The sequence below is a fragment of the Oryza glaberrima genome, chromosome 10, assembly GCF_000147395.1.
Source record: "Oryza glaberrima chromosome 10, OglaRS2, whole genome shotgun sequence".
NCBI classification, from domain to species: Eukaryota; Viridiplantae; Streptophyta; class Magnoliopsida; order Poales; family Poaceae; genus Oryza; species Oryza glaberrima.
In genome coordinates this window covers 9983402-9994658 of record NC_068335.1, presented here as the reverse complement: position 1 = coordinate 9994658, position 11257 = coordinate 9983402, and the positions used below count along the sequence as shown (strand labels likewise).

The window sequence follows — 11257 nt, the reverse complement described above, 5'->3', positions numbered from 1 at the left end:
TGAGTGCCCAAGGAGGAGTGTTAGGAAACCTATGGCTTGGGCCCATCCCATATACACTAATTGGGCCACACCTATAACTTCCATATATAAAATATGACTATATAAGGAGGAGGGGGGTGCTCATATTATACTTGGTGCTAGAGGAATGAATAAGAAGGGTCTCACCCCAGATCTTTTGTCTCCATTCTTCTAGACATTATACGATCTCTCTAGACTACGGATGTAGCACAAGGATTGCATAATAAGGATGACGACACAAAATTCATGAAGGCAACTCTTCAACAACTTTCATATTAACACCCTCCTAGGGGCACAGTCGAGGTGAGGATCTCTAGGTGAAAACCATGTCCAATTCTTTTAGACAGCCAGCGACGGTGTCCATTGGTGTCGCAACCTTCATGAAGGCGCCGTTTTTTAGCGTATCTGCTCTGTGGTATTGTTGTTGGCTTGGCGACGGCTGGCTTGGTGCTCGGCTCTCCACTCCGTGGTTTGTATTTGTGCGGTTGGCGTGTGGTTCCAGGGCGTGCGCTTTTGATGCTCATCCTTCCTCGAAAGCTAGCTATCGATGAAAAACTTTTTTGTAACTTTTTTCCTCTATCTGAATAACATCCGGATGACCACCTTCTGTCATCCCGGTCATCCTGGCAAAAAGCTTTTCATATTAACACCATCACCAAACTGCAGATTGGCAAAAACTACTCCAGGACATAAAATATGGGAGTAATCACGCAAATTGTAAGATTTTCATTTCGACATACACCCTTTGTATTCTCTATATACATCCCCCTAAGAAACATTTCAGGCAGACTTTCTATGATATGCACACCCAAAAAAAGGGTCGGCAACATTAAGTTCTCTATATACATTCTCTGCAAACATCTCAGGTAAATCTTGTATGATATATGCACACCCAAAAAAACAAACTGTTCCTCCGTGAGTTGTGAGATCTCATATTCTGATGCTGTTCAGTGTATGCAGTTAACTATAGACAGGTTTCATTGCCTAGTCTCTCCCGTTAGAACAATTCAGGCCATCTGATGTTACTGGCCAAGAAGGTTGGTGTCCAAATTGACCTACAGCTGTGCCTGGCCAAGCTTCTAGTTTCTTTGCAGAATACAAGCTTGCAAGCTACACAGTTTAACCTGTTTTCCAACAAAATCATGAAGACTGTAATACAGAGAAACAACATTTAAATTGAGAAAGAGAAAGAAATATGAACTAGAGAAGAAGAGCCTACGTGCATGACTGCTACCGCAGAAAAGAGGTCTCTTGATTGATCCAACAACATTTGTTCTTGTGAAACAACTTTCGCTAGCTCAAACACCATGGAACTCATTCCTTCAACCTGATGATATTAACGAATCATAACAAAGAACAGAGTCCAAGAACAATGCCTCAAGTAGGAATGCGACAAATTATGTCAACTGCCATGCATATTCTTTATTGTCACACAGAAAACGCCATATTGTGGACATTTGACAAATTACCACTTCAGAGTATTTACCGTATTTTACCAACAGGACCATCATTGTAAATGTTAAATACTAGATTCTGATGAAGTGTTCTATTGTCTTGTTTTCCATCACCACAAGTTTCTGACGGAATTTTAGCATGTCCACACATGGTATTTATTAGGATTCAGGCAAATCGTTTCTCCATATCTTGTTTATGTGTACTGACAAAGATCATCATCACATATCTTAGGTGTACATAGTTGAGATTTTCATATAAACAGGCGATCAAAATTAGGTGTCCAGAATAAATTTTATAAGGCAAGCAAAATATTTAATTCAATTATGAGAAAAACTAGGACAAGCATATGCACCTTTGACAATAAAGAACACATTGAAGAAGCCATTGTATCCATTTTGGTTAGTGCAGAGCTGACAACTTCCTTGACACCTTGTGCATCAGCCTGTTCCACATGTCCGCAACAAGTTTACACAATAAGCAAATGGACACATTTATGTATGACTATAAGACTTAAAATTCCTGACCTTAGCACCACAAACAATTGGAAGACGAATGGTGCTAGCCTCTAATGCTTTGATTGCTTCAGACATAGAACTGGAATGATTGTTTTCAACATCAGACCACTCTTCTAGGTACGATATCTGACCACATCAAAAAATAACAATTAAATTTCTTATAACAACAGAGAATACTAGAGACGAGAATGCTAAGAAAACCATGGAAATTGACATAGAGAAATTTCCTATCAACTTCTTGCATTTTGGTCAGTATCTAAAGCCCCAAAAGAAACTTCTGGAAAATTAGAGCTTATTATTTTCTCCCATCCATCTGTTTGGATGCAACCTTAATACCTAACAGAGAAACAGTCATGTCAAGCCTGTGATCCTAACTACCTGATGGATGCCATGGATACCTCAATTAGTGTTATGTGCACTTTATAACCAATTTGAAATGATGCTTCTTGTAGCTACACTTAACACTTTGACCAAGTGGACAATGTGGTAAAACGATAGCAAGGGGATAGCCTAGCCAGCTGTTGGGTTAAAGCTGCTGCAAACAACAAACATAATGATCTAATTGGATGTTTGGAACAATATTCTTTTTGGGTGCATCATTTTACTTTTTTATGGGATGGTGAATAAAATCAACCCCCTAATTACCAAACTCAAGCCATATTAACAAACTCAAGCTGTGACAAATGTTGAGGAGCTTGTTGTCCTGACTGACCTATCACCATGATAACTACCATTCTAGGCTGTAGCTATCTCTAAGTGAACAGAAGAAAAGTGCAGTTCTATTCTTATATGTCAGTCTTTCAGATGCCTTATCTTAAATATGTGCAGCATTCCATCATTCTATCCAGCAAGTCTCAGTATTTACTACACATTTTCATGATAATGGACAGAGTAAAAAAATGCACACAACTAGTTCAACAACAAAAAAAAAAGAGAGAATGTCAAGTTGGATATCGCAGTGAAACCAACTAACTTATCATATGATTTACCTGTCCTTTGAGAATGCCAAATAATTTGAGTTTCTGTTTCTGAAGCTGAAGTTTGCTCCTTTTGAAACTCACATTGTCACGTAATGTGGATATATCTTTCCATGCACTATGCAGAGCTTTCTGAAAAGTGGAATCAAAATGAGTAAAAAAGAACAATTTTGCACAAACGGCCCCAAAGATGCACATCGACACCCCGGGAAAAGTTCAAACATGAAAGTTCTCAGAATTTCCGCTAGTTTCAAACAAAAATATAATTTGCCAAAATTTTGAATTTCTGAAATATATTTATATACCCCAAAAGACCAACATTTGTTCCCTGAGAAACCATAGATAGGCAGGTTTGGAGATTCATTCGTTTTACCCAAACTGACATCATGAATCCGCAATACAATTAGAATGAAATAGTAGAATATGTGACATTACCAAAAAAAAAGTTCTGTAAGACATGCATGATTCGACAACCAAACTGACAAACCAAAACAGTGCGTTGACCCTCAACCACCAAAATTCAACAACCAATTTTCATCCAGGAGTTCTAGTACACATTAAACATAACTTGTGGAACATGTAAACCTTAAAACTTAAGCATTTTTAATAGAAAACATTTTGAATGTTATTTCTCATTTTGCAGATTCCTTCCCACATAATCATAGCACAGGGGAACAGAAATCACCCGTCTTAGTATATAAGCTTTTGAGTGTTGCTCGGTGTGTTTTCTGTTTGTTTAGGAATTATTAGAGTATATGGTAGTAAGAGATATATTAGGATATGATTGATTTGTATCGTAGTCTTTCTTATCTCTACCCATGTATCTCCTACATATACTGGCCCTCGAGGGTCTATAAAACAAGTCCAATATTCGCAGTATATCTCACTCCCTATACTATTCAACATGGTATCGGAGCGGGCAATCTAGTCATCTAACCAGTATATCAAACTCAAGTTGAAATTAGCATAAGTTGCAACATCATACTAACATTATTTGCATTTTAACTGCAAGAATCCACATGAATAAAATAATGTTGGATGCACAGTTGCTCACGGACAAAACAATTTTCTTTAGCAAAAGATAAAATGAACTGACTGTTACTTTTTTTTCTCCCATCTTTTATAGTGAGAAATTTAACAACCTGGAAAGACTTCATTTTCAAAAAAAAATCATGGTACCAAAATCTCAAAATACAACATCTTTATTCTCCTCATTATGATTTTTCAATTTCTCAATTATATGACTGTCATGGCTATAGCAGTCTGCCACTTGGAGCTGAGTATGACTGAGGTACCAGGGGTTAGAATTCCACTCACATTTTTTTTCATCGAAATTAGCATGAACAATGGGATATACAGCACTTGTTTTTGTTTAATTCAAGTGTTTAAATTTTTATTTTACATTTTAGTTTCCTGTTTATGGCAGGCACTGGCTAGGAAATGTTCTTCAATCACAATTCATCTTTTAATTTGAGTTACAAATAATACTTTTCTTGCATTTCTGTCAGGAATGTATTACTAGCCTAGTTTCTATTTTTCAAAATATGACTGACAAAACATCTACAGATTGCATTACCAGTGGCTCTACATATATTGAAGATGATGGTGCAATGAAGCGATGTACAGAATAGCAGTAATAATAATTATAACAGGATGTGATGAATTGAGGATCGACAATGGTGAGAATACCTTTTCTCTGAATCATATGGTTCTCGATTCGGAATGAGTATGTATTTACAAATATTGCACGTCGACAACACAGAAGAATATAAATAACATATCCTTAATATTGTGTACTATAGTTCGACAAAACCTACGCAACAGAATTGTCAGGTCAATATATACTCATGACATGATACCAACTACTAACCAAATCATCAAATGCAATGTGCAATTATTCTTACTGATCCAGCTAATAAATACCGACTTGCTTGAGTAAACCAGAAGGAAATGTGCTCAATGTGCCCTTCTACAGGTCTTGTTAGAAAAATCGAACCTCTAAAATAGTGAAAATTCATCAAAGCATCATGCTCCCGTATTCTACAAGTATGTAATTCGATTAAAAATCGATGTGAATGACAAAAATTCAGCACAGACCAAAAAAAAAAAAAGGCCAATCTGCTCACCATGGGTAATTTCAGTATGAGCATCAGTGCATCAGCAATTTAAGCTAAAATCTCTGAAAAATTGCAACTGGCAGAGGTCACCGTGACTCACCTCGGCAGCGCAGCTCCGGGCAACGGCGGCGGCGTCGGCGTGAGCGTTGAGGCAGCGCCACTGCAGGTGGCGGTTGTCGAGCAGCCGCAGCCTGTGCGCCTCCTCGATCTTGTCCTCCCCTTTGTTCGCCCTCCTCACCGCCGTCGCGAAACTGATGATGGACGGCGCGTTCGCCGGCGAGGTCTCCAGCAGCGTCGGCGAGATTGGGCCGTCCAAGAATGGCTTCCGGGAGGTGGAGATCGGGTGCGGCAGCCCGGACTCCGGTAGCCGCCGCAGGCGGCTGTTCGTCTCCTGCCAGAACCTCGTCTGCGTGGGGATACTGGGCGGCGCGGCGTCGGTGTCGGTGTCGGTGGCCGCGTCCGCGTCGGGCGCGGCGGCGGCGGCGGCGTTGCCGGGAGAGATTGAGCTGCGCAGGAGACGAACGGCGGCGAGGATGGACTCCTTGCGGTGGAGGCTGCAGTCGAGGCTGCGCGCGAGCGCGTCGGTCGCCTTCGACGCCGGCGGCGGCGACGGCCGCTCGTTCTCGGCCTCGCCTCTCCGTCGGGTGGTCGGCCTCGGCCTAGCAGCAGCAGCAGCAGGCGCGCGCCGCGGGGCCGCCGCGCGGGGCGTCTCGTAGACGAACGACTCCCCCTGGAACGACACCGACAGGCTCCGCATCCGCATCGTCACGGGAGCGGTGGCCGTGGCGTGCGGCGCGAGGGTGACCGCGACGCGCGCGGCGGAGCACGAAGGGAGGGAGGAGGAGGCATGGCGGGAGGAGGCGTGGGGGCTGGTTTTGCCGCGGCGAGGTGTCGAGCACGCGGCGGCGGCGGAGTTGGGCGCGTGGGCGGCGGCCGGCGCGAGCGGCGGGCGCGACGGGTGGTGGCGCGGCTCCTGCGCCAGTGTCGCCGCCATGGTGCGCGTCCTCGCCACGCCACGCCGCGCCGCGACTTGGCGCCGACACCGACGCGGGCAGGCTAGCGTGGCTAGTTGTATTAACGGCGACGTTTTCTCGGGTTGGTGGCGCACTGCCGGTGGTGGTAGTGGCGCGGATTTCAGCTGCGTTTCAGCTGGATTTCACGGGAGAAGCGAAGAAGGGTTTGCCAACGCAACACTACTTTCTTCAGAGTTCAGACTCTCAGTTAAAACCGGACGGCTTTCTTTAGAAATCAGGAATCCTTTTGTTTAACTGTTCTGTCTGAAATTTATGTAAAATTCACACGATTTAGAAAAAGGCCAAATTGGTTTTTTTAACACCAAGGCCTAATCTGTTGGCAAGGCATGTTATAGTCGGAATCGCTAATTCGCGCGCGTGCCGTTTCGGGCCCAGAAGGCCTAGCGCCGGCCCGCTGGCGCGCCGCCTCCTCCCAAGCTTTTCTTTTCGTTTTTTTTACCCATTTTTTTCGTTTTTTCTTTTCACTTTTTTTATTATTATTTTTAATCTTTTTTTAAGTATGTTTTGAGTTTGAAAGTTTTTAAATTTGAGTTGAAAACTTTTCAAATTTGAACTTGAAAGTTTTTAAATCTTGACTTGAAAAATTTTCAAATCTTGATTTGAAAGTTTTTCCAAATTTTCAAATCTGGACTTGAAAGTTTTCGAATCTCGAGTTGAAAGTTTTCGAATCTCGAGTTGAAAATTTTCAAATCTCAAATTGAAAGTTTTCAAAATTTTCAAATCTGGACTTGAAAGTTTTCGAATCTTGATTCTCGAGTTGAAAGTTCTCAAATCTGAGTTGAAAGTTTTCAAAATTTGTCTTTAAAATTTAAAACTTAAATAAAAAGTTTTCAAATCTAACTTAAAAATTTTCAATCTACTAGTAAAAATATCTCCAAAAACATCTCCAGAATCTTTCCTAATTACTATAATTAGTGTTAAGTATATATTAACTAATAGATATGTAATTAAGGTTTAAGAGGGGGAGGGGAGTGCTTGCTAGCAGCGCTTAAGCGCTAGCTAGGAGCCCCCTGTTATAGTATCCAAGTTTGGACGGTTTGGATAAAAATCAATGTAAAAAAAGCTATATAAAATGATGTCATATTCCTAGCGGTTTTCTCAGTTTTTTATAAAGAAAAGCAAACTCTTAGTATAACAAAAATATATCTGCTACAATATTTTTGACGTATAAGGCAAAACCTTAGATAAAATCATCGGTATTGCCTCAAACCGATCAACCCAAATATTATACCGGAATATTTAATTAATACACAAACTTTTATCATTTCCGTAAACACAAATATTTTACCACCTGATTCTTAAAGCTTGAAAATGGCCAAAGGCTGCTGGTAATGTGAACCACGTTGGTTCCTTGGTCCAACCACTGAGCATATAAATCGTTGGTCCTTCATTTTCTGGAGGAGAGAAACGTCAGTTGACGTGGAAACACAATGCTAGCTAGGGTAGCCATGATGATTTGAAAAAGAAAACGGAAACGATGATCCGTCCACCTCGCTCTCGGTCGGTCTAGTGCTCAGCTCAGCTCAGCTCAGCTGTTGATTGTTACTTGCCATCTCGTGCATGCCTGCCCGGCCGGCCCCAAGCTAAGTATACTGCTTTTCTTCGGTTTAACGCCAAAATTATTGCATGCGCACAGATTAGCTAAGATTGCAATTGATCGACCTTTTATTTGCCTCAGCAAATGGCCAAATGGGTCGCCACCTACTGATAGATTAAGAAATGGCTTCAGCGAGAATGTTTCAAGCAAAACTGTCCTTGAGACCAGGATAAAATCTTAAGAGAAAAGATATTAATTAGACAAGAACAATCTGCACCAGGTCACTGCCAAAAAAAAAGCCCCTCAAATCAAGTTTTAAAACACTACGTGTGATTTAAAAAAAAAAAAGGAAATTGTATGAACTAGCAGGCTGAAACAAGAATAGTTGCGAAGTGAACTGGTTAGATGCTTTGTGATGTAATATTCTATCTAAGTTTAAGTCCCAAACTTAATGTGGATACCCGTATTTACGACTAATTATTATTTTAAGCAACATACAAATTGACAATAAGGTGTTCGTGATAACTTCATCAATCTCAATATACGTCCGCATAATCATACTTATTTGGATAGGCGTATGTGTGCGTGTATATATAGGCTGTGTTTGCATGTAGGGAATAGGTTTCCTCCACACGAAAAACGGAGCGATCCATTAACGCATGATTAATTAAGTATTAGCTAATTTTTTTCAAAAATAGATTAATTTGAATTTTTTAAGCAACTTCCGAATAGAAACATTTTGCAAAAAACACATCGTTTAGTAGTTTGAAAAGCGTGCGCGTGAAAAACGAGGGAGATGTGTAGGGAAAATGGGGTTCCAAACACAGCCATAGGGTTGAATGTGTGTGCCTTGTGAGTGAATGCGTTTGCATTGTCTTAAAAAAAAAAAAGAACAGTCACTATGGCTATATATATATTCTTAAAACAAACCTCCGAAAACTACATTGAACTCCTACATTTTCGTTGATGCATTTTACAAGAAAAAAACAGCCCCAAAATGTACTAAACACGATTAATTAAGGAGAATAAACGAAAATCCTGACGCAACCACTGTGGACAAAATGTAGCCTTTATATGTGGATCGATGAAATAACGACTCAATAATGATAACAAATATTTGTACATCATCTTTCACAACACCTGCCATGTGTAACGGAAGTGTTATAGCGCTATCACATTGGTCCTAGCCGCCCAAACTTCCAGTCAATTTCTTTTCTTTCGATTTATGCCAGTGTTTGATCCTTTTTTACGACACTCCTGCGCTTCATATATGGCCTTCATCCACAAGCAGTCTTGCACAACTTTCAACAGCATCAGCCTAGCTAGATGACAAAGTTCCGAAAGACAATTTGTCAAGGTTTCTTAATTTATCTCTGTTTTTTTCAGCACTTTATAGTTACATATGTTGAGTTGTGATCCAAATTCATTTGCATATAATAAAGACCAGCTTCTGCCGGAGCGAAGCGGAGATTGTAGATGCTGGAGGCTGGGCCGGAGCGAAGAGGATCGTTATTCTTTAGGGTTTCATCTTCATATATACCTCTTGTAAGCCGCCGTTCGGCATTATAACCTCACCCCGATATAGTGAAGATATTTTACTGGCTGGCGCCCATAGTTTTTCCTCTCCTGTTTTGGGAGGGTTTTCCACGTTAAATCTCGTGTCTTCTGTGACTGATCTATTATTGTTTATCGTTTATTTGCCTATTATTTCCTAACAACATATACTCCATTCCTTTTTACCAATATATATAGATCATCTGTCCTTTTAACAGCAGACAGAAAATTTACACATTGAATTGTTTTTCACCAAGATGTCTACCGGTTCAGATCTTATGTGTTACACACAAATATTAAAATTGCTTGCTAGCTGCTAGCGACGGGAATCATAATTATTTTAACTTGCTAATTAACATGTCCTTGTCGAAAGCCAATTATCTCTATGCCTTTCTTTTCCCAGTTGCGCGATAGCTTAGAACGAAATTAAACTTTCCTAACACTTTTAAGTGCATGCATTCGTTGTTGATTAGTTTACTTTGCACAAATGACCTAATTATATATATGCCTTGAGTGTCGACAAACATGGCTCGCTCACCAAACGTGTTACGTTGTGTTTGATATGACATAGACATATAGGTAGGAGTAAGCAACTTTTTATGTTTGGATTTGCAATTCTCTAATTAATTCAGCTGTTTAGGAACAGGCTAGTTCAACTAACGTCTCCAGTTGAGATAAAGGATACGCAAGGTTGTAATACCGGTTTCTGGAAAAAAAAAAATTGACACCGGTCTTTTGGGAAAAAAAATACCGGCCTCTCAGAAAACTGATTTACTACTCACTCTGGTTGTAATATTAATTATACGTTTTGAGCATGATTGGGTTGAACTTTTAAGATTTAAAAGTTAACTTTATATTAGAATACACTAGAAAGATAGCCTGCGCATTCGCGCAGGCATGTATTATAGATTGCGTTTGAAAAACTTATATAGACGGAATATCAACTAGATGACACCTGTAATATCTCAAGAGTACTATTTCTCCGTAAATTTTCTTCACTGACATTACTTAGATAATTTTTTCAAACTGTTTGTTAGCTTTTAAAATATATAATATTTAATACATATCCTATAAATAATTATTTATGATCTCTTCATTATGGAGTTAGATTTAGCTTGTTTGGAAACCGTGTATAACAAATTAAGTATGAATTGAAAGTAAAGTGTTTTGTCTTGTTTAATTGAATGTTTGACTTTTTTTTTACAAATCCTAAAGAATTATTATTACAAATAAATATATTTTATTTGTCCCATCAAGTTAGTCATCCTTGTAGTTGGTTCGAATTGATGCAAGTTGTTACATACTTACATATACATTAACAAAGTCATCAGAAACATCACTTCTTTCCTTGTGATATGCATGATCCATAGTATCTTTTTTTGAAAGAAAATACCTTATCAACATGGGTCCAAAATTTAAAATTAATAGTAACAAATAGAGCTTTTAAACCAACTATATACTGCTACCATAGTTTTGGTTTATATGTATCCAATAATATCCCCAAAAACTTATAATGCAATAGTGTAGGATACATGTAAGGTCAATAATATCTAAGCATTTAAAAGTTATTACGAAAAAGGAACATGCAATGGTTAGTCCAATTTTAGCGAAAAGAAGAACCAATTTTTTTATGAACTTATTAGATTTTCTCCAAATAGTTCAATTTAGTCCATATTCACATTTTATATTTCCTATTTTATTTTAAATTTAGCTCCTAAACTTTGACTATCAAAATATAGTGAAAGTTTAGGAGCTGACTTATGCATACCATGGCCAAAACTGTTATGGGCTGGGCTGGGGCTTGCCAAAAGTCTATGTCCGCCCCTGCATACCAGTGGGGTAAGAATTAGGAATAAGTCCACTTTGACTCCCTTAAAAGTGACCCGAATCTAATCCGTAACCCTCGACCGCAAAACCGGATAGAACGATTCCCTAAACTATTGAAACCGATGCAATTTGACTCCCTTGGCGATTTTGGAGGGTGGTTTTGCTGACGTGGCGCTGACGTGGCGATGTTGACCTAGTTTTCGTCCCACGTGGCGCTTACGTG

The 11257-nt window shown here is 39.6% G+C and overlaps 1 protein-coding gene across 1 annotated transcript; it reads right to left on the bottom strand.

Annotated features, from left to right (window-relative positions):
* Positions 1-715: 715 nt before the first annotated feature.
* LOC127785712 (QWRF motif-containing protein 2-like) lies at positions 716-6244 on the bottom strand. Its single transcript, XM_052313110.1, has 6 exons — positions 5183-6244; positions 2978-3097; positions 1998-2114; positions 1826-1915; positions 1238-1345; positions 716-1142 (listed from the first exon to the last, which is right to left on the bottom strand). Exons 1-6 carry the CDS (start codon positions 6074-6076, stop codon positions 1098-1100), a joined length of 1374 nt encoding a protein of 457 aa, XP_052169070.1. The 5' UTR covers positions 6077-6244; the 3' UTR covers positions 716-1097.
* Between the last annotated feature and the right edge of the window lie 5013 nt (positions 6245-11257).